This window comes from Thamnophis sirtalis, unplaced genomic scaffold, assembly GCF_051295495.1.
Source record: "Thamnophis sirtalis isolate CommonGarterSnake01/CBP01778 unplaced genomic scaffold, rThaSir2_p1.2 scaffold_12, whole genome shotgun sequence".
Classification (NCBI taxonomy): domain Eukaryota; kingdom Metazoa; phylum Chordata; class Lepidosauria; order Squamata; family Natricidae; genus Thamnophis; species Thamnophis sirtalis.
Genome location: NW_028261392.1, coordinates 48,684,757 through 48,709,725, shown reverse-complemented (window position 1 = coordinate 48,709,725; position 24,969 = coordinate 48,684,757). Strand labels below are relative to the sequence as shown.

Genomic DNA, 24,969 nt, shown 5'->3' with positions numbered 1-24,969 from the left:
ATTATGAACAGGTGGTACATAGGGGAAAAAATCCTATGTGTACTGTGACATTATTTCAAATAAAATAAATCACACAGTAGCTTTTATAGTATGGAAAAGCAAATAGATCAGTGGTGAAATTCAATTTTTTTTACTACCGGTTCTGTGGACGTGGCTTGGTGGGCATGGTGTGGCTTGGTGGGCTTGGCAAGGGAAGGATAATGCAAAAATCTCCATTCCTGCCCCATTCTAGAGGAATGATACTGCAAAATCTCCATTTCAACCCCACTCAGGGACCAGCCAGAGGTAGCATTTGCTGGTTCTCTGAACTACTCAAAATTTCTGCTACCGATTCTCCGAATTACTCAAAATTTCCACTACCGGCTCTCCAGAACCTATCAACCTGCTGGATTTCATCCCTAAAATAGATGTCTGCATTCAAAATCTGTAGCTCAATCTCACAGCAGTATTAGGGAAATTACAGTATCAGTTTTTGCTAAAAACATGCACATGTACATATAGCAAATATGTATGTGCAAGTTGGTCCTAAGCAAATTTAAGTCCCTATTACTTGATTCGTCCATTTCCTGCCCAATAAATAAGTAAATTCTGTATTTCATATTGAGAAGGAATCTAAGATTTCTCAGTTCAATGAGTGCAATAAAAAAGTAATAGCTACTTTTAATGTGAAACAAGATTGGAGTGGCACCATCCCAACAAAAAAATGTAAATTGATAAATCCTGATTACATTTTATGATACGAGTATCTTAATGAATGCAGTCATCTAGGAGCACTCTGTAATTTGATGTGATTTATAGTTTCATTATTTTGGCAGTTGAATAGTTTAGCCTGCACTTACTGTGACAGATAAAAGAAACAACATAACTTTTATTATCATTTATGATAAAAGTTTCTTGCACATGGTTTTGCTTCTTCAACACATTAAAAGGAGCTAAAATTAATTTTATTTGACTGCAAGATTTTGGTTAGTGCATACAAAATAATAAAATCAAAACCCAAGAAGCCAAAGTTAAAATAAATATTTCACAGAAAGAAGCATTGCGCTATTTAAAAAAAAGATTTCCACCAGAATTTCAAACAATAGTTCATCAATGTTATTTCACCAATGTTTCAAATCTTACATCATCTTCAAATTAAGATAAGGAAAATGTACAGAACTGCATGTTACCTGCATAGTACTGAAAATTTACTTAACCTCTTGGATGAAATTTCCAATTATGTCATGTTGCTCTTTAAATGCACAACGAACTCAATCTTCCAGTGTCAGAAGTTAATATACCATGAGTTATGTTCATAATCTCCCAAGTTCCTATCCCACCAAGAAGACCTAAAAAGATAGCATAATCAATAGTACTATAAATCATACAGACGTCCAACAGAAATATAGTATAAGACCCTATCTTTTTTCTATGTGGATTTAGATAGAAAATCAATTGTGGCTTCTATTTTCATGTTCAAACCAAGGCAAAAGCCAACCATAGTGAGCCAGCCATAGTTTATCCACTGATTAGTTTTATTTACAATCACATGCACTAATACTTTACAAAGTAGATTTTTTAAAAATATTATTGATTTTCTAATTATAGTTTAAGGAAGACTTCAAGTCAAAGTGAATGATACCCCTTTTTAAGACTCCTATAATAAAGATTTGGCTCTTACCATTCATTTTCCAGTTAACTTGCTTAAATCAAGGGAAAAATGTGCTAATATTTTTATTGATCTGGGACCAAAGTGATACCGTCAAAGCCATAATCATAGAATGAACAATTGGAGAAAGTTCGTCAATAAGTTTCCTGAATGTAGAGCCGTTGAAAGAGGGATTTGTAAGCAAGAGGGGTTTGTATCTACAAAGCATTGTTGGGCTGTTGCAAGTCTAACATTATTCATAATGCTTCATAGATGCGAGATTTAAATAGATACAATATTTCTTCCAACTTTCCTGTTACTCCAGATATAAAAGAATTATTCTAAAAAGCTCCATTGATTAACTCCTTCCAAATACAAAAAAAATAATACAAGAAGTAATTTTTGTCTTCCCATTCTAGAATAGTTTCAAAAATGGATCAGAATCTTCATAAGTAGGATCAATCAGAAGTCATTAACCATTGACTCAGTCGTTTACCCACCCATTTCATTACCAACATTCAAGGTGCTACTTTCAGTCTAATTACTAAATTACTAGGAGTTCATAAGTATTTGTAAGCCTTAGGATGCCATACTTGTATGAGTTAGAGATAAGTGGTTAAACCCAGTGTCTGAGTTAGAGATAAGTGGTTAAACCCAGTGTCAGAGTTACATTTCAAGTATTACATATTTTGTTATCTTCCAAAAATATCAAAACTATTATCAAAATAGTGGCTCGGGATGCAGTGTACAGTAGAATAAAGCAGGGATCCCCAACCCCCAAGTCTGTGGACCGATACCAGTCCATGGCATGCCAAAAACCGGGCTGCACAAACAAACGAAGACCTATTCATGGGATGCAGGCAGCACACAAAACTACGCACCCTCCGATCCATGGAAAAAACTCCACGGAACTGGTCTCTGGAGCCCAAAAGATTGGGGGCCGCTGGAATAAAGCATAGCATTTTTCATTGTAGTGACATTTGCACAAAAGACAGCATTATTGAACAATGACTCTAAATTTAATTTTAAATAATAGGAATCAATACAAGGAATGTTAGAATTTTTCAGCAAGGCACAAATTTAGCAAAGCAAGAAGAGATACCAAAATATTCTACAGTCTAGCGTCTTTAAGTCCTAGCTGGGCTCCACAGGCATTCAGACAGACAGCCAATGCTTGCAAAGACCCAGCCTCCTCCATTCTGTTGCACTAGTTTTTACCGTACTTTTGGAGACGATTTTCCTTCTTTTCCAGTTCAAAGGAAAAAGTTGAGGTAATATTTTATTTTTGTTTCTGTTCCTCTACTCTTCAGACTGGAGTCAAGGTAAGATTTTTAAAAGGGATAGCGATTGGAAAGCAGAGGTGTAGAGTTTAGTTTTAGCACCTAATTGAGGTGGCAGAAAGAATCAAAAGTCTGTTCCACTTTTTTTTTTGTTTCCTTTACTGAAGAAATGTGGCTTTCTGGGTTGGGAGGGAGGGAGGGAGGGGATTAAACAAGGAAAAGGTTTTGGGAAGCTCTTCCTGAAGCTACCACCTTTTATGGTAGGGCCAGCTTTTCAAAGCCTAGCCAGAGGCAGGAGAGCTTTGCAGCTTCTGATGGCCAGCTGATCAGCACAGGAAGGTGTAAAAGCAACCACAATTTCCTCAAGGATTTGTTGGGGCCCTGAAAATGGTGGCTGCTTTCAGAGGGCATAGGGAGGATGGACAGAGAGTCATGTATGTGTGTGCTGCCGCATCCCTGTGGTCTGTCATAAAGGTGAATGATTGTGGGGCCACTGTAGCTGTCATAACTTTGAAACAGTTGTATGTAATTTTGTAGTGTCAGTCATAATTTTGAACCATCATTAAGTGCCCCATCATTTCTCCAGGTCTACCTCTGCATATTTTAAGCATTTCTTCTAGACTGACCCATTTTTGCTGTAGAAATCATTACTATAAAATTAATATAGTCCTTGACTTACAACAGTTCATTTAGTGACCATTCAAAGTTACAATGGCACTGAAAAAAGTGACTTATGACCATTTTTCACATTTATGACTGTTACCGCACACCCATGGTCACATGATTTACATTTGGATCTTTGACAACTGGTTCATATTTATGGTGGCTGCAGTGTCCCAAGGTCATATGGTTATCTTTTGCAACCATCTGATAAGCAAAGTCAATTGGTAAAGCCAGATTCACTTAATAACCATGTTGCTAACTTAATAATTGCACTGATTCACTTAACAAATATGGCAAGAAAAGTCGTAAAATGGGGCAAAACTCACTTAACAAATTTCTCACTTAGCAACATAAATTTTGGGCTCAATTGGGATCATAAGTCAAGGACTGCTTGTACTGGTAATAGGATTTTTTCTCAATAAAGATTGTTTAAAGTATATCATTACTATACATGGGGGAAGAGCACCAATGATTTAAAATGGGTAAATAACCCAACAGTCTGAAAAATGATACAAATAAATATGAATACACTACTTACAATACAGTTTCAGGTTATGCATTTTATAAAAATATGAAATGCAACAACCATGCTAACAAACATTTATTCTGAAAGTTCCATTCTACTTACTGTTCAGAATTACATCATCAAAGCACTTTATGGCAGTGAAAATAGCTCTTACTCCTCTGACTTGCTCATTCATTATATTCCATTAAAACTGAAAATGTGTGATCCACTTCAAAAATATGCTGCTTTTTATTTACTTTAATGAAAACTTGGAACAAAACATGCTGATGATGGAAGCATTGCATTGGAAAGATATATCAAGATATATTCTTCTTTCTGTCTTCCCCACCCCACCCACTCTTTAATCCTCCATCTTGAAATAAATTAAATATAGTTTAAAGTTTGAATGTAATTTAAAATGAAATGCAGTCTCTTTACAGTACTTATAATAATTATACCTTTAAACATTCTAAAATTTCATAAATTATTTTCTTGGAAAAAAGGCTGCAAGTCGCTGCTTTTTAATAGGAAGAATATGTATTTCTTGTGAGTTCATTTTTTTTAACTTGACACTCCTGTTTTTTATAGGTTTTCTAAGAGCTTCTGCATTATCCTGGACTTCAGGCTGATTCTTCACATCATAACATTGCAGCCCTGAGTCCTGAGGCATGTCCCTTTTGAAGGAAAAGTTTTTAGTGGAAACCCCTGAGAGGCCTTTAATCTTACCACAGAAAATAGTTGGCACTGCATCTTTGACAGAAACTATGACTTTGGCTGTCTGTGAAGTACTCACAATTTCTATATTATTGCCAGTTGTGGGTTCACAAGTTGCAATACTATTCTGATCTACCAGCCATTTGGACTGTTGTCTTAGGAATTCAGACGAGCTGGAACTGATCACTCTGTTTTCAGCCTTGGTTGAGATTTCATGAGGGTTATCTGCCACTGAATGAGATGTTCCATGCATCATGGACCCAGAACAATTCAAATTTGTTCTCTCAATACTGTTCACCTTCCGAAAAGAAGTAATTGATAAGTCCAAAGCACTATCATTGGGGGCATTCTGGCAACTAACATAGTTTTCCTTAAGGAAAGGAGTTGTTTTCATAGAAAGATCAAGGACTTCATTTTCATTACTCATCTTAATGACAGTGTGCCGATTCAACTGAGAAATTCCTCTGGGGTGGATAAAATCACAGAGTTTAATTTCTTCCTTCTCCAAAGGAGTCTGGGTACCTTTGCATGAATGCAAAACAAAGGAAGTGGCTGGTTTGGAGTAATCTAAGTTAACCTTAGATTCAACGCCATGAGGAACTGGAATGGGAATGGGAATGGGAATAGGGACTGGGACTGGGACTGGCAAAGGCACAATCACAGGATATGGCACCAATAAGGTGGCTGGAGGAACCAATGGAGACAAAGGAGAACTGAGGGGCTGAGATGGGAGAGGACATTCTGGAGATGGCTGATAAGGTAAAGAGCTCAAAGTTCCTTGAGTAGGAAAGAGGTCTTGTAACACAGCAGCAAATCCTGGTGTCTGAAATACAGAGGGCAGGACAGAATCTTGAGTTGGATTGGAAGGTTTTTGATCCAACAGTTGGGGTTGTCCAATAGGAGTAGCAGAACTTTGGAACAGATTGCTATGAATGGAACTGGGAACACATGGTGAATTCTGAGGTAATACTAATGGAGAATTTAAATGCTGAAATACATGCTGCTCTAAAAGAACAGGCAATGGGACTGGGCCTTGCGTGGTCATAACATATGGAGTATTACTATTAGGAGCAATCTGAGGAGTGGTGCTTCCTGCTACTTGCAAATGTATTGGAAGAACCACAGGACTGTCTCCTAAACAAATTGGTTGAAGCACTGTGGCAGCTACTTTGAGAGCAACCCCACTTTGGGATTCTGCTGGTGGTGTTAATATTGATGGAGCAGGTACAGTTACAAGTGGTGAAAGTGCTTTCTTCATCAGATCAGACGAATTGATATTCCAGGCTTCGGCTGTTATCAGCTGGGCTACACCACTTTCTAATTTGTTGTTAGCAATAGCAGAGGGTGAAGTGGTAACATCCATGGGTAGGTTTTGTGCGTCCTTATATAGTTCCTCCATTATATAGGATTTCTGAAGTTTTGCAGAATTGTAGCTTACATAGCTGACATCCACTTTATCTCCACGCTGCCCAAAGTATCCACATCAACACTATCTGGTCTGCAAAACAGAGACATGTTTTAAGCAATGCATAAATCCTTTGCTTAAAATAACATTTGCAACTTTTTAAAAGGGTGTCTATCACCAAAATAGAACACTGTTTTATTAGCTTTGGGGGGCAGAGCTTTTAATCACACAATGTCCTAGGCATGTGTACAGTATATATGCTTACACAGAGAACATACATCTCTGGAGTGTTACATGAAGAGTCCTGGGGAACTTAAACTAAGCCGTAAACAAAGATAATTTAAAGACTGAAGCAACTACACAAAATGCAGAGCAAGAATTCAGGCTGTTATTTTATACTTTTAAACAAAGCTTCATATAATGGTATCATGTGACTTATGAAAGCAGCTGCACTACTCAACGACAGCCTGAAATTGAGGTCCCCTAAAATAACTCATGATAAAATTATTCATTCTGTTTGGAAACTTTATTTAGAGTAAAAGAATTGCATCCTGCTTCCCTGCCAATATCCTTAAACCTATTTTGGAATATGCTCAGATAGCATTAAGTGATAGCCCCCATAGTAGACAAAACACTCAACAATTTACAAATGCTGATGTTTCACTGCACAGCATCCCTTCCATTTAGAGCTATTCAACTGCATACAAATACAAAGTCTTAACTTATAAAATCTTAAAAACTTAATATCAAAGCAGCTATGTACTCTGATGTAACTTAACTACACATTGTCAGAAATAAACCTTTCCTATTGTAAATTCTGAACATGTTTCACATCTCATAGCAGTCTGTTCACGCTTAAAAGTCCTCTGCACATATTATTTTCGTCATAAACTATATCATGGTAATACTGCTACTAGTATTATCTTATGTCTTTTTTTAAAAAAAAAGTAATGTTATCTTCTTGATTTCAGTAAAGGTACAAATATCTGAAGCATTTAAATCCTGCTTTAGCCCAAAAAGTCACTGTATTGTTAGGATTTTATGTATAACCAAAGAGGCCTTTTATCCTTCTGGCCAACCAATTTTAAAAATAGAGGATTTATAGAGAACAGAAATTTATGAGCAAAATGTATCAGATATACTATGACATTGCAGTACTCTGTAACAAACACAATAACTCAGTAATTTCATAAAACTTCTAGGGCCATTCAGCCCAGCTATTAATTCCCTTAATCTTCTGGACATTCTATGTTGCTGCTCATTTAATAAGGTAATATCTAAGTTGATCTGCTACATGTTCCTGTGACAATACATTGGATCAGTGCTTACTTTATAATTACATTCCATATAGTTGTATATAATATACCCTCTGATTTCATGATACTGTGCATGTTGAAAAATTATCATCATGATATTGTGATATTAGAGGGAACCACTTCTTTTGCTCTTAAGTTTTTTAAATATACTCCAAACCTGTGGAGAGATTGGGGAAATAACAACAGCTGTGTGAAAAAGTCCTACATGCTTTACAGTTTACATCATTTTTTGGATAGGCCATTGATTTTATGATATTTTATGCTAACTGCTATGCAAATATTATTATATTTAAATAAATACTGGTAGTTTTTAAGTGAAAAGCATAAGCTTTTTTGCAATTTAGTGCTGTTTGGATGGGGATTGTGAATTTTCTTGCATGCTTACAATGCATGCTTACAACGACTATGAAAACAGATTAACTGATGCATACCCAGTGGCATATGTGTTGCAATTACTAAGGCCGATGCTAGTGTTTTGTTAACATTTTTATTGTTTGTGGCCCTGAAAAGGACTGTTTAGGTAACCAAACATGGTTACTAATATGAAATTGGCCAGCCTTTATTGCTTATCACCAGGCATAGATTGTAAAAGTCTTTGCACGTGATCTTTGGTGACAATGTGGTGCCAGGCTGCAATAATGGATTCAATCAGCTCCTGTTTGGTCTTTGGATGCTTCTTGCTTATTTCGTAACCAATCTTGGCCCACAAGTTCTCAATTGGGTTCAAATCCGGGCTCTGAGCTGGCCAATCCAGGAGTTGAACACCATGCTTCTTCATCCACTGCTGGACGGACTTGGCTCGATGACAAGGAGCGTTGTCATCCTGGAAGTAAAAGTCCTTCCCTACAAGTTGCTGAGTTGAAGGAAGCATGGTCTTTTCCAGGACTTCAACATACTGCTACATATTGGAATTCATGATTCCCTGCACGATTTGTATCCGACCAATACCAGAAGCAGTGATACAGCCCCAGATCATCATGTGCAATGGATGCTTCACAGTTAGATTCAGGCAGTACGGCCTAAGTTCTTCAGCTGGAAATCTTCTGACATACTTATTGCACTGATTCTCAGTCAAGTAGAAATTGTTCTCATCACTGAAGATACCTTGGCCCACTGTTCGTTGGTCCATTTGGCATACTTCTTGGCCCACGCATGTCGATGAGAGCGGTGAGCATCTGTGAGCAAAGGTTTACTTTGAGCCCTGCAGCCTTTCAGCCCTCTGGCAAGCAGTCTGCGATGCACTGTGCTTGTGCACACTTTTACATCACATGTTTCACCCCAAATTCTTGTAATCTGAGGAGAGGTGAGCTTCCTGTCCTCCATCAAAATGCGTTGCAGAGCCCGGTCTTGCTGTTTTGTCGACTTTCTTGGTCTTCCAGAGCAGAGCCTGTCATCAACTGAACCAGTTATTCGGTATTTTTCAACCATTCTGCTCACTGTGGTGTGATGATATTTCATACTCTTGGCTATTTCTGTACAGGAGTAACCTTCTTCATAAAGCACATTGATGTGATGCCGCTGCTCAGTACTGGTGAAAGCAAAGGCCTTCATCCTTGCCCACAGCCAGAGCTAAATTAAATTTCTCGATTCTTTTTATGCCTATTTATAGTCAGAGAGTTTGACGACATTGATTGGCTCATAGATTTAGCCTCTGTGCATTTTGATTGGTCAGCCAAAGTTCACTGCTGATTGGCTACTTTCGATCCTAACATTTTCGAAAATTCAAGTTGTGTTTGTTTTAGCACATAAAGTCACTCAAAGCCTTAAAAGACTTTGGTTATATTAATAAAAATTATGCATCTCAATCCAACTACATAAATTTTCATCAAAGTACTAATTTTGTGTGGTTTCTATGAGTGAAAAGTTGATTAAACATGTAAATACAGCTTAAAGCTGAAAGCATGCAGGACTTTTTCACACAGCTGTAGGTTGGGGGTTACAGGAAGCTTTTAAAAAGACATTTGGATATTTGATCATATCTATTGTACTGGATTTGTTGAGAGGATAGCTTATTTAATTTTCTTTATCACATTTTACTACAGAATTACATCTTATCAAATTGTTGAAAAAAGTATAGGTGGAAGGGTACCTATCATAACAATGATAAACCCTTTGTGTAATAGATAACTTTAGCTTATAAAATTTACTGTAAAATATAGTTATACAATGCTTTGGATATAATTTTAAAGAAGTGCTCAATCTGGTATATTACACAGTTATTATAGTGAAGATGCCAATGATTCTCAGAAGAAAAGCAGAACATAAATATAACATAAAACAACAAGCGAAAAATTATGTCCACATTCTTGCTAAACATTGAACAAGCAATCATGCCATAACTGTTCATGATTACGTACCTATACCAGTGAAAATGAATGTGGGAACAATGCTACACTTTCTGTATGTCTATCATAGGATTTTTCTATGATGAATATATTGTAATTTCACAAGAAACCTAACAAATATCATAACTACCTGTCACAGATATGCTTTTATTAATTTATATGCTCACAGACACTTTAAATGACTCATTTATTTTCATTGCTATTCCTATAAGTATACTTTCATTTTAAAAATATTATTTGCTTACATTCCTGTATATGCATCAACCACAACTTAAGGGTCTTTTATGATCTTAGAAATAAAAAGTGCACATTTTCATACAATCCTGAAAGTATTATGGTTGCAACTGGAGCACATTATAAGCTTAAAAATATATATTAATGTAGCAATATAAAAGTATAACTTGATTGATTTAGGGTATAATGAAAGAAAGCATTCATTTAACAAAAACTTAAATTTCTAATAAGTTGATTGGACATCTCTGAAGAACTGCATGAACACAGCTTAACAAATTGGACCTGACTATAAGTGAAATATTTCAATACATCATTTAATGGATTTCATGAAAAAAGATAGTTCTTGAGATCTAACTTCTAGTTATGCTTTGCAGTTGTTCCAGTTTTATAAATGTATGGTTTGTAGCATAATATTGTTATTTTATATCATCATTTTGCAGAAGATATCTAATGAAAATACCAATAGTTAATGTACATCACTATGAAGGAATTAAGACAAAAAGAGAAACTGGGTAATTTAAGACTATTTTTTTATAGATGAAGCTGATGCATAAATATAACTCATATTTGGAAAAAACAATTTATCATTTTTGAGAAAATAATTATGGAGCATTGCATACAATCATATATTGTATTGCCCTGAAAAACATTTTTTCTCTCAGTCTTTCTGAACACTGAAAAAAAACAAACCTGATTAATTTATGATTTTAAAAAAAAATGCTTATAATTTATTTTGAGCAATTACTGCCTACCATATAAAAATAAATATCTAATAACACCAGTCAATGACTTAGGAATACAAAGTATGCACTATACATTAAGCACAGAAAAATGATACAATAGAAAAATCGGAACATAGTCTACTGCCCCCTTTCCTTCAATGAGGTTTACAATCAGAAAACACAAGTTATAAGTAAACTGAACAGAAAAAAACAGAGTACTAAATTTTAAGGTTGTAGCAACGCATCTAAATGACCATTTCAGAAAACAATGTTCCTTAAGATATTAACGGAAAGTAAAACTGCAAACCAAACTGCCAAAAAAGGGTATTTTCTACTATGAAGTTTGTTCCTTCAAGTTTCTCCATCAATAATTATGACCTGCTAAGAAGAAAAAGTAGGCCAAATCAAATACTTTGCCACTGTTTTCAAGGAACCCTAGAATGTTTTAAATAAGGCAATATTTTAAAAAGTAGATGATTAATATCAAATAAAAAGTGCATTTTAAACACTTTAATACACTAAGTTTCAAGTTAAACTGAAATGTTCCTCTGTGCTCAGTATCATAGGAAATTAGCAGTGTTTAAACTTTGAATTAAAGCATAACTTATTGTTATTAATTTATAACTATACTATTCTTAAAAAAACCATTTTGTGTTTATTTCAGAATCCGGGTGCAATTAGGCATTTAGATTTATATATCTTTCCCATTTATAATCATCAACTAAAACAGTGGTTGTTATGATGGTGGTACTGATGATAATTTGACTTTAATATAGTCTTACTTAAAAAAGACAAAACCGATTATGCAGTGACATAATTTCTCCAACCAATCTGAAATGAAAGAAGAAAATGAAACTAAACCACAATACATATTAATAGTCTTGCTTGTGTAATAGGAGAAAACTTTCTTTTTTATCACTAATGTAATTATTGGCTTTTATGCAACTCACCCTATTAATAATATTTATGCAACTCACCCTATTAATACATTTTATTTAGTTCTCAAGGTACAAGTACTGGAAGAGTTGTTGATGTTTAATGGAGTCCTGAGAATAAATATATGACTATAATCAAGGAAAATGTTGTGGTATTGGGCTAAAAAACCTGTGAATTCTGTTAGAATGTCTATGAAAAAAAAAAAACTAGTGAGCTGTTTTTGCCCAAGGAAGGTGAGAAAAGCCAGATTTGTGTCCATACTAATAGCAGCATGTGAGAATCTACTTTTGCCAGCAAGTGTAGGCTGCATATATTCTATCAAGATGTTCTATTCCTCTTTTCTTAGCAGGAGAAAAGAAATAGCAGTGATTTTCTATTAGCAAACTACAATTACTTCAGAACTCTGGATTTTTGAGAAGAGGGGCATAAATTCAGCTCTTCAAGGGTTGGAGTCATCCTGCTGCAATTGAAAGTTAACAATTGCCCTGCAATTATTTAGGATGGTCCTGTCACAAGAATAGTAGGCTGCAGAACTCACATTATTGTGATCTGAAGTTAATTACTTCTTCACATTAACAAACAGCTGAATATAGTAAATGAGAAAGGAATTAAAGCCAAGCAGTTTTTTCAAGACTGACTTGAAGACTTGCGCTCATGTGCACATACATGTGCACACACATATGCGCACACACATGCACACATGCTATTTTAAGCCAGCAAGCTAAGTTCACAAGACTGTGATAAAAGTTACTGTCCGTGTATATATATATATACTAAATCAGACCTTTCATTTTGGATTTTTTTTTTAAAGAAGACATTGACTTTTTAAAAGGCATGGACAATCACATGAAATGAATCCTGTTCATCTATTCTTTTTCTTCTCTATTAATATTGTACTTTTTATGCAAGATAATTACTTTGGAAAGCCTTGCTATAACAGGTCTATTATTAGCGTACAGCAGGCATTGAGGCTTTGTGTATATAGTGTATAGCAGGTTATTACTGCATATCCTGCAAAATGTCAAGTTATGTAGCTTAATTTGACCTGCATAGCAACCTCTTGCAGGCAACAAGATACCTATTGAATTTATGCCACATTGAAACAAGTAAAAAAAATGAGACTCATTCTCATTTAAAGTACTTTCCATATCAAAAATCCATGCAGAATATTATGCAAGCATTTGAACTGGATGTCATATAAATATTAATGTCAGTGAAAATGTTGGGACACAAAATAATTATTTTATTCTATGATAAAGCAAAAATTTCTCAATATCCTACACTTTAGTCAACAATTTGAGCAGCTGAAGTTATCTGACATTACACATTAATTTATTGAAGATGTTCAATATCTCCGAAATCTCTATCTATACGTAGAATTCTAAGCATATGATACAACTGTAAATTGTAAACTTGTTTCAGTAATAGCTGATGGCCTATTTAAACATACTTAAACTCCAAATGAATGCCCACAATCTGTTTTCATCTGGCTTTTTAGTATGACATTTAATCAAATACTTCAAAGCCTTGGGACAAAATTGCGAGGCAGTATAATAAAGGTTGTTTATTATACCCAAGTTCAAATATATGCCATGAAAGCTCACTAGGTGTCTTTGAGCCAGACACTGAAGAATTTGTTATATCTTACATCAAAATCAAAATGTCTGTTGTACAGTATAGATCAGAGTTCCCCTGCCTTTTTTTTTTGGCTTTGCAGCCCAATGGGATGAGGGGAGAGGGGTGATTCTGGGCCCACAGAAGAGTGGGGAGGCTCACTTCCAGACTGTGTGAGTGGGGATCCCCTCTTTCCTCCCCCCACCAGGCCACAAAATTGAAAAGGTTGGGTAACTCTGGTATAGACTATATAATAACAGATGGTAGATGCCATTTATTTTTTGTTAGTTTCAACTTATTTCACAGCAAATTGGGATTGCATCTTCAAGTTGCATCTTCAATGGTTAGGAATGAATGATTTAAAAAACCACTAACACATATACACACATTATTTTCCGTAGCTGAATACTGATAAATATATTACAATGATATGAATTTCCTACCCCTTAAAAAACAGGTCCCCAACATTTTAAAACTATTAATTCTATTTACAGATATTAACCCATCATCTCTCTACTATATTAATGATAAAATAATTAACAGGTAGAACAATAATAAAAAAGCAAGATTAAAATTTCAAAACCTATGTTATCAAATTATTATTGCAATTAACTCATAGAAACCTTACCACAAGTTTCTTATCTATCTCAAATCTTCCCAACAGTTAACACTGATCTGTCCTAGATCAAATATCTATGTATGTTTTGTAATACCATCTCCTATATCAATTTCTCTCTGGTTAAATATAAGAAGGTCATTCTTCAAAGTCGATCTATCTTCCCCAAATAATCCCGCCACATGGGTAGGCTGGGCTGTAGTGATCCAGGTGGGTCCACACCTGGTTGAGGAAGAACACCAATTTCTCTGGGTCTCCGTCAAATGTGGCCTTCATTGGTGGAGAGACTGCCAGTGGTAAGGGAGGAGGGGGTGCCCACGAACTGGGGAACCAATTGGGCCCCAGATAGTAAGGCCACAGTGGGTTCCCATGCCATCCAGGTTGCCCCACTGGACCTGCTGCTGGCTGCTGCCTTGGGGGGGGGGGCGCTCTGCCTTTGGCTTGGACTTGCTCTCCTGGCTAGTTGGGGAGGGGGGACTGGCTATTTGTGCATCGGGGTTGGGTTGACACCAGAGGGTCAGCAGCAACTGAGCTGGCAAATCTGCTGTCACCATGGGTGGTCTGACTTGGTACATCAGCTCCACTCCTTGGATCTCCATGTAGTCGAACATCTCCCTCAGCTGCTCTACCAATGGGCTATGAAGGGCGGTCAGGTACTTCCATTCCATGTGTTCATCCCACTCAGTGGTTTTCTTCACTTTCCATCTTGGGATGAGAGCTGCTGAAGACCAAGGGGATCTGAAAGGAAATTCCACTTCAATGGCTCCCACCTCCATTTGGTAAAAGTCCTCGATGGCTAGGGCTTCCTCCTGCGTCGTTGGCTTCTTGGTGCTTTCCACAAAACCTTCGGTCTGGTTGCCAATGGAAAGGCCGCCTCACCAGAGCAACTTTCCTGTGGTGTTGCCCTGGCTGGGGCAGCGCTAAGTTTAGAGGTTGCTTCCCCCATCTTCTTATTTCCGATCTTCCCTGCCTTTTCTATCCCTCCAATATTGTCATTGTTGGGGCTCAATAGGTTTATTAGATTTGGCTTAATGTCAAGGCGCCAACTAATGAACCCAAGCAAATCAGAATTCTGAGACTTGGCTCTTTCTCAAAGGTCTTCTTTAATGAGTACATTATCTCGGCATAGTTTCAATGGAAAACCAAAATCATAAATCTTTCCTATGGTTTCAGTATAATTAAACTAGGAAATAACCCCATCTCCAAGTGTTACAGTTCATGTTGGCCAATTGGGTTAATTGGTGGGCTCTTTAGGCACTCCTTTCCCAAACCTATCTGTCGCCAGTAGAGACTATCTTGATTCTCAGGAAAAAGTTATTTGTTGTGTCTAGTAATGCATTCCAACCTGCTTCCCCCCTTCCCACCCTGTGTGGCAACTTCGAACAGAAAGATGGCTGTAGCCAGGTTCAGTTTGAAGTTGACAGATAAACCACAACCTACTTCTTGATAAGCTAGAAAAAAATGGGATAGAAAGCATCACCATCAGATGGATTTGTAAGTGGCTAACAAACTGTACTCAACAAGTAGTCCTTAATGGTACATGGAGGGAAGTAAACAAGGTTCCATCCTAGGCTCGGTACTTGGCAATATCTTCATAAATGATTTAGATGAGGAAATAGAAGGGAAACATCAAATTTACAGATGATACTAAGCTGGCAGGAATAGCCAACATTCCACCCTAGATGTTAAGCTCAAAATTCAGATGGATCTTGACACTGGGCTGTAACTAACAAAATGAAATCCAGTGTAGAAAAAAGTAAAGTCTTACACTTAGGCAAGAAAAATCAAAATTACGGATATAATTTGGGAGAAACCATGCTTAATAGCAGTAACTGTGAGAGGGATCTTGGACTCTTAATGGACAACCAATTAAATATGATTTAATAATGTGTAGCGGCAGCCAAAGCCAATGCAATCCTAAATTGTATTAACAGAGAGATTCAATCAAGATCACATGAGTACTATCATCACTCTTTATAACGCCTTAGTAAGACCACACCTAGAATACTGCATCCAATTTTGGTCACTACACTATAAAAAAGATGTTGAGATTTTAGAAGGAGTGCAAAGAAGAGCAACAAAGATTATTAGGGGACTGGAGGTTAAAATATTTGAAGAACCAGCGGAGACATGATAGCAGCGTTTCAATATTTGAGGGGCTGTCACAGAAAGGAAGGAGTCAACCTATTTTATAAAGCACCTGAAGGCCAGACAAGGAATAATGGATGGAAACGTTCCATTTTGCTGGCATAGTGCAGAGCGGAGGAAATAGGCAGGACGAATGTTGCAGAGCCTCTGCGGTTGTAAGGGTGAACAACTGCCATGGTGCTACACCATTCATAGTTTTGGGACTTGTTCGTAAACACTAAGGGGTGCTTATCGCATAACTTCGAACATTCACTAAGGGAACACTCATAATTCAGGGATTACTTGTATAGTGTTAACTCTTCCAATCACTTTAAAGTCCAAGCCCATCAGGGTACATTAAAACCAAATCTTATAGGAGGAAAACACTTTCCAATCATAACATTAAAATGTTAGAGTACAAAGAAAGAAATTCTGAATAATAGTAGCAACAACATACTATAAAAATCTATGTCACTTGGATGTGACCCTTGAAGACTGCATTACTTTGGTATTTTGAGAGTTGTTACCATTCAGATTCAGGCAATGGCTAAAGAATATTAAATGTAATCTCCATTTGCATACAATATTTTAATTCCTTTTCTCCCCCCCAAACCCACCCAAAAATAGAAAACAAAACCCCACAGAAATAACTCAATACATTATGAATTCTGATACCCTGTGCTTTGTGCTATAAAATATCACTACATGCTGAATTAGAGATTATTGAGTTAAAGATAATCAATGCTTTTTAGCAGAGATATTTTCATAATTCAAAGATTTTAGATACCATCCCATCCTTAAATAAATGACACAGAGTTTTTCATTACATAGCAGTAAAATTGCATCTGGGAGAAAAAGGGGAAAATGACATAGGTATAGAAATTAATCTTGACTGGTAATATTTGGAATCCAGGTAAAAGTTGGTGATTTGGAATCACAAAAGTTCTTGTTCCTCTTGTATCCTGCAAATAGAAACAGATTCTGCAGAATCCAGTCCGTAACTTTTTAATTTAGACATTGCCACTCCTGCCAAAATGTACCCTCGTTAAATTTTCTATAGGATAAAAATCATCACCATTCTTGTTACAGACATAGAGACAAACCTCCATATTGAACATCTATATTGAGAATGGACAGACATTGGAGTGGGCATCCAAAGTGGCCATCTATAATCTTCCTCATTGTTTTTCTCTTTTGTTTTAAACAGCATCACTTCTGCTTTAATTTGGAGTCTGCCTCACCAAAAGAATCTTTCTATACTTATGCTGTAATGTACAAAGGGATTTTGGGACTCTAGCTGCTAAACATTTAAGATATTTGTATCAGAGAACAGAAGACCAGGAAGGAGTAAATAGCAAAATGGAACTTCAGACCACAATAGCTCAGTAATTAAAAAGATATAAAGAAATGCATATATGAGCAGAAACCTGGGAAAAGACCTATTGTTACAAATAATTTTCATGCATAAAAACAGAAAACAGAATTTCTGCATTAAAATGCTTTAATTATTATTAAAAAGTGAATGTGGGAGAAATTTAATAGAGTGCATGATCTGATCTGCTGAAGTCATATGGCATGGAACTCAAGAATTCATATGAAATTGATAAAGGAGAATAGTTGTAGCTCATCGTTGAAATGAGGAGACTCTTGGTGTTCTCTAGGCTTGGTTGTTTTCTTGCAAACATTTCATTATCCAACATATTGATGTTACCTAGTTTAGGTAATGAAACATCTGCAAGAAAACAACCAAGCTCAGAGAGCACCAAGGACCACTTGTATGAAACCATCAGTCATCAGGGTCAAGTCCCTACATAGCAAACATCTCAAAGATTGCACATATGACTTAGGTACAATAATTACTGTAGCATACTGTATATTTTTGCTGCACAGAATTCCTCAAATCTATTTATAGTTTTGCAAGTAGAAACATCTTAAATAAATGTGTATCAATAAAGTCTAGCTTGTTTTTAATTGAGCTTAGGCCTAATTGGGGTCAGTTTAATTTATTTAAAGAAATAATCTGTCACTATCCTTATGTTATTATTTTCAAAATCCAATTGTTCACTATAAACTTCATTAGAGTTGGGTGACAAATACATTCAAACAAAGAATTAATAACATATCACCAACTCCCATAGACTGGGCATTTTTGGTATTAAAGAACACAGATAAGCTGGATTTCTGCATTTTGATACTGAATGCTTGATTACATTAATTACATTCCTTATATTAATTACATTCCTCATAAACTTTGACTCAAAGTTTTAATGTTGTCAGCTTCTTCTTCTGAAAAGTAGTAGTTTCAGCTCATAAAAAGTTAGTAATATTAGGAACACAATGTTTTAATTGTTCATCTCTTATCTCAATGCATTACGAAGATAATTGATACCTTCTAATTATAACCTAATAGGGACTTCCCAAATTAGTATTTTATAACGTGTAACTGATTCAGAGCAGCCACAATGCTAATAAACAGACATACAAACCTTAGATTGGCTGATCCAGAGCTATGAAGTGGAAAATCTGAAAAGTTATCACCTTTGTAACAATCTATATGGTGGCAGGACACCATAATAATAGCAGTAGCCTTTTTTGCATTGACTAAGCTGTTTTCTGCATAATGATCAAGTTAACAATCAAGCAGTTGCTCATAATTCAGGGCATGCCTCTTGTTTTCTTTATTCCAATATTTCTTGGGCATAGCCTTGATTTATAGAGAAACTTGAAAGTCATTTTCCAAAACTGTATGGCTATCCTTGAAACCAGATAATAATTGGCCAGTTCCAAGAATATTCTTTATTGTGGTAATTCTTATCTAGTCTTGGGTACTTGTTGCCTGCTTAGAAGTGGAAGGACTTTGATTTCACTCAAGACAAACCAAACTCCTGGCCATCCTCATCTTTATTCTTTATTAAAGTATTCAATACTTTATTCTTGAGCTGCCCTATTCTTTATTAGCATTGTAAGATTTTTAACATAATTATTTTCTTCACTGATAATAGAATATGCTATTGCGTGTAAGCTGCAACTATTTTCAAGATTCACTTGTAAGTGAAATCCTTTGCATTTCTCATTCTCTGGAAGAGACAATGATATGTATTCTTATTTTATTTCTATTGGCCTCTCTATTCCTCAATTGGCAATTTTTTTGCAATGGAAATACCCCATATTTTTTGACACATTTTCATTGTTATTAAGTGTTGAAGGCCACAACTTCATCTTCTGATTCTCTTATATTTACATTTTTTAATTGGCCTTAAGGAGCCAATTCAGTGAGGTCATTGAATGTAGCTCTCTAGTAGAGATATTAAAGACTAAGTTTGTGGTTTCCTCCAGACTATCACAAGTCTGATAAAACATATTTTTATTATGTAAACATTTTCCATGCTTTATTGGATTCAGTAGATCTTCCGGGGCTCATCTCCAATATTCCATTTCACAGACAAAGAACTCTTATCACTATACCTGGATATATAATATGGAAAACTAAACAAACAAAATATACTTTTGTGAACAAAAATAGCAGGCAAGATGTGTTAAAAATGGGAACAAATGGGTCCTATTATGTTCTCTTTTTGAAAGATTTTAAAATAAGCCTATTTAGTGCTAAGTACTATTCTTATTTTACATTTTTTTCAAAAAGAAAATATAATACAGTAGGAAAAAGTAGAAGTTTAGTACAAGATATTGCTAAAATATTTTTTCTTAAAAGCAATTAATTTTAAAAAAGCAAATGCATACCATTAGAAATAAAAGAACATAATACAGTTCAAAAAAAGACTTTAACGAAAATGTAATAAATGCAATGTTTATTTTTCTGCAATGTTTATTATGCAAATTAGCATATTATTAAAAATATTTTCGTGTGGTTACATATGCTTCAGAAATCAAAATAAATAACATTAAATCCATGTATAAAAGAAAACAAAAATGTACAATTTGTCCAAAACAAATAAATGAACCAGAGGTGAAATTAATGTAATGTTTATTCTGAAAAACTATGAATGCAAATTCAAATGAAATGTTACTAGTAAAATGTTAGATGTTAAAAACACATTTCTGTGGTATTCTACTATCTTTTCAAATGATTATTTTACAAAATTTAGCAGAAGGAGATCTATGGACCCATAAATCTACACTTGACATTGTTTACAAACCATGTCACTCCCTATCCAAAACCCACTCCTGGGACCTCAGTAATTGAAACACAAAGCAGCAGCTGTTTAGTAACGTTTCTAACTCTAAACAGCAAATACAATCAGATTTCATTTCACTAAATATCCAGGCCTCTTTCAGTGCAGACAGAGAAACAATAGCCATTATTTTATTAGAATTCATTGGTTGGTGGGGGGGGGGGGGAGAGGGCAAACAGAAGTAGATCCAAATTCACTGGTTCAACTTTTTACTATAAAAGCATAACCATGGAAACATACAATAAAATTATGTATCATAAAGTAGTTTATTATAGATACATTGTTTCAGTAAAAGCTATGTGATTGTCCTATTTTAAAGTTACCTCTTAGATTTCTTTTCTTTCCTCATTCTATGCAGTTTGTCATCATAGAAGAGCCATTCTTGAAAAAAATGTATGTAGATACTTCAGATCAAATTTGGTACTACTACATCAAAGTCAGATGCTGTGGAAAACAAACTAGATTTGCCACCCTTTCCTTATGCAAATAATTTGGCAAAAATACAACTTCACATCAATGTCTGCCAAAGGAAGAATCTTCAGAGAACAGGCAGTTGGAGGTTTCCAAAGCATCCTTCTGAAAATTAAGCTTGCCCTCATTCAGGGCACCCAGACCCATCATATGCAAAATGGATGCTTCACAACAACCTTAGCCTCCTCCTCCCAGACCAATCAGATGAAGATGAGTCTGAATTACAGTGGGTAAGGCCTTCCTCCACCTGGTTTCATCCAACCCCACAAATGTACAACAGTTTTGCCTTCTCATCTCCCGGGTCTCAAGTGAGCATCCTCTGAAGAGGAGACGGGCATATCTGGCCCGCAGCTGGAATGTTCATTCTGCCCTGAGCTTCAGCAACCTGTCACCCAGGGGCAGCCCGCTGCTCCGCCCTGCAGGATCTGCCCAGTTCAGCACCAAATCACTCCCTGGCCTCGCAGCAGGCAAACTAGCGTCTGCTCCGGCTGACTTAACCTTCAGTCCTCCTCCCTTCCCCGCACACAGTGTCGGCAGGGCGAGGCGTTGGGAAGGGAAGGAAAACAGCGGCGGCAGAGGCGGCGACATATCTCCCAGTTCTCCTTTCTAGCTTCAGAGTTTGTCCCCCATTTGTTTCCCATCTCAAAGCTCCTTACCTCCGTTTCTTCGCCTGGGGTTTTAGCTGTTTCAGTGGACCGGACAGCCTCGCTAGCAGAGTAACTAGCAGAGCAGCAGCAGCAGCAGAAGCAGCAGCAGCTGCTGCTGCCTTTTCTCCCCTCTTGCAGCTGGAGCAGATGACGGACCCCCTCCCTTCCGTCCGTGTCCTTGCAGCGTACGTATCTGTCAGGCTCTGCCAGCGGCTACGGGTTGGCAAGGAGGAACCAATATACATCCACTACCAGGCGTCCTTCCCTGTCCTGCTTTGGCCAGCCCTGCCGTCTTCCTCTTCTTCTCCTCCTCCTCCTCCTCCTCCTCCTCCTCCTCCTCCTCCTCCTCCTCCTCCTGTTGTCACCGCCGCTGCGGTCTGACGTCTCAGCAGCCCTGATTTCCGTCAGTCTTTCTCTCACTCCTCTGGGGCGGGAAGAGAGGCGGGGCAGGGTACTAAGAACCCCAGCGCCTGTGTCCGCCTCCAAATTGGTGGTTGGTGGCTAGGGCGCATGCCTGCCATCGGCGGGAGAGGCTAACGGTAGAGCGGGAGCTGGCACGCGCCAGCGACCTCTGCGCGGCGCCCTTTCCCCTCCTCTCCCAGGCAAATACATCTCCGAGAGGCAGTTGGACGGCGAAGAGTGGCATTGGTCCATGGAGGAAGAGGAAGGAGGGATTGTGTGTTTTTGCTGGTGTTCTGAGAAGGGACCGAGAGGACGGAGAGAAAAAGAAGCCGGAAAAAATGGGGAACGACCGCGGGGCGGAATAGAGAGAAATTGCTATAAAATTGGAGATGGTCACCCTAGGGGTCCCCAGAGATTGTATATTTTATTTGGAATAGCCCAGCCCGTATATGTGTGCGAAGGATTTGCTGCCTTAAAAATCACTAGGATAATTTTCCAGGGCTATCTAATTTCATCAATCTCTAATCGTTCCATAATGTGTTGTAGTATCATAACAATGGCAAGCCATCTCAGCGGGGGGATGTTTGCTACTTTCCTTAATGTCTTGAAAATATAACCCACGATAGTTTATAAACTAAAATTAGTGTAAATTCTGTTTTAGTAGGATGAATCATTGTAGTTACTGACTTATTTTTACAACTCTAGACCAGTGGTTCTTAACCTTGTTGGAGGTACTGACCCCCACCAGTTTCATATGCGCATTCACTGAACCCTTCTTAATTGGAAAAATAAAATATGATTTTTTCAAATTCAAAACATAGGTATATATTTAGGTATATATTTATAAATAGGTATATTTTTATACATAGGTGCACCATTAAAGAACAAAACCATTAAGAACAAAGAACAAAACCATTAAATATTAAAACATGATTTTCACACAAAAACATAATAATGAATATTTACTGCAAATCAGTGTGACTTCTGCTGTTGCCTTTCAGAAACCAGTTCAGAAATGCGCGGCTTTACCTTGGCAAGTTCCACTCTCATGTCATTTTCGCAACAAAGTCTGTTCCTTTTCTTCGTTTTTATGTCCAGCATCCTCGAAAAGGATTGCTCGCAAAGATATGTTGTAACAAACGGTATGAAAATCTCCAGAGCTTTCTTAGCAATAACAGGGTACGTTACCATTTGTTGACACCAAAACGTTGAGAGCGTTGTTGTTCTGAAGAGTTGCTGTTGAACCTGGCTCTGCTGAATTTCAATGATTTCATCGAGGTATTCATCATTGACATCTTTTTTTTTGTCCACAAATTTTTTTTATTTTCATTTTCATACACTCACATGTATACTGTACATAGCCAACACCATACAGCATTAAACAATAATTGCATCAATTCCTCTTGTCAACAATGCCCCAGAAAATAGAAACCCAATATAACTCTTCCGCTCTCCATACACCTCTTTCTTCCACCACCCTCCAACTTTCTATCTTCCCTCCATCATCCCCCTCTACCCTACTTCCCCTCCCCCTCTACCACTCCTCTCTCCACATCCACTCCCCCCCTTCCTTCTCACCTTTCCCTCCCATCCTCTCTCCCATCCCTCTCTGCCCATCTTTCCTCTTTCCCACTCCTCCTCTCCTTGGTGTATTTCCGCTACATGTCAATATACTTAGCCTATCCTATTTTTAAAGAGAAATTAAAAAAGAACAGTATACATGTGAAGTCACATTACATTGAGATCTAACACATCTTATCTAACCTAATATATATCCCTCCCTCCCCCCACCCGACCCCCCGACCCCCAAAATCCCCCCCCCGACTTCCCAGAACCCGTACACGGTATAGATTTTTAACAAACACAGTCTAAAATATATTGAGAAGAAAAGAATAAGAAATTAATAACATCTCTATGTTGAGCTTAGCTCCTTCTTGCTAAGCTAACTTTAAACAATTTAAATCATTCCTGATCTTAAGCATAGGCTATCTGGAATTTCTTAGTCCCATATTTATTTTGTATATAATCAATCCATTTTTTCCAGTCTCGTTTATATCTCTCATTTGAGTGGTCTTTAAGATATGCAGATATTTTAGCCATCTCGGCTAAATTTGTAACTTTCAATGTCCATTCTTGAATTGTAGGCAAGTCTTCCTTCTTCCAGTATTGCGCCACCAACAGTCTTGCTGCCGTTATTAAGTGCAAAATCAAGTTAATCTCTACCACTGTAAAGTCAGTACTTATACCTAACAAAAATAACTGAGGAGTAAACTTTATCCTTCTTTTAAAAATATTTTGCATAATCCACCATATTTTTATCCAAAATGCCTTAACCTTTTGACAAGTCCACCATATATGGAAATATGTAGCATCGAGAGAGCCACATCTCCAACATTTGGGTTGTAAATTCGGATACATAGAAGCCAACTTTTTAGGATCTAAATGCCATCTATAGAACATCTTGTAAAAAAAATTTCTCAGGTTTTGAGCTTGTGTAAATTTCACATTTCTTACCCAAATTCTTTCCCATGTATCCAACATTATTGGTTCTTCAATATTTTGAGCCCACTTTACCATACAATCTTTAACTAATTCTGTTTCCGAATCCATCTGTATTAATACATTATATATCCTCTTTACATGCATTAAACTTTGGTCTCTTATTTGTTTAAATAGATTATCCTCAACTTGGATAAAACCAATTTTTTGATCTATTTTCCACCTGGCCTGTAATTGCCCGTACTGGAACCATGTTTGAACTGCCTTCTCCTCTTTTAATACCTCTAAGGATTTTAGTTGTAGTGCCCCCCTTTCCATAATGAGAAGCTGTCTATAAGTAGTTCTATCCTGTTTTTGTGCTATATTTCATTTCATTTTCATTTATTTCATTTGTATGCCGCCCTTTTCCCCGAGGGGGACTCAGGGCGGCTCACAACTTGAGCAAGGGAAAGGGGATACAGACAGTTAAACACCAACACAAAACAATACATAATTTAAAAAGCGCAACAATCATACCATTCGAGATAGGGGCAACGGTTCTTTAGCCCCAGGCCTGTTGGAACAGCCAGGTTTTAAGGGCTTTGCGGAAGGCCTGGAGGGTGCTGAGGGTGAGAATCTCCACGGGGAGTTCGTTCCAGAGGGTCGGAGCAGCC

General features: G+C 37.0%; 1 protein-coding gene across 3 annotated transcripts; it reads right to left on the bottom strand.

Moving 5' to 3' along the window:
- Positions 1–922: 922 nt before the first annotated feature.
- On the bottom strand, positions 923–21,731 carry RAI2 (retinoic acid induced 2). 3 transcript variants are annotated; one of them, XM_014054330.2, is made up of 3 exons: positions 21,425–21,731; positions 20,621–20,741; positions 4,158–6,287 (listed from the first exon to the last, which is right to left on the bottom strand). In XM_014054330.2, exon 3 carries the CDS (start codon positions 6,186–6,188, stop codon positions 4,560–4,562), a length of 1,629 nt encoding a protein of 542 aa, XP_013909805.2. In that variant the 5' UTR covers positions 6,189–6,287; positions 20,621–20,741; positions 21,425–21,731; the 3' UTR covers positions 4,158–4,559. The 3 variants fall into 3 exon arrangements, with proteins under 3 accessions (XP_013909804.2, XP_013909805.2, XP_087582467.1); XM_087726341.1 differs by having other exon boundaries at positions 20,621–20,678; XM_014054329.2 differs by lacking the exon at positions 20,621–20,741 and having other exon boundaries at positions 923–6,287.
- Between the last annotated feature and the right edge of the window lie 3,238 nt (positions 21,732–24,969).

Excerpts from the sequence above, each read along its gene's own strand:
- RAI2 (XM_014054329.2), bottom strand. The coding sequence starts at position 6,188 with ATGGAGGAACTATATAAGGACGCACAAAACCTACCCATGGATGTTACC.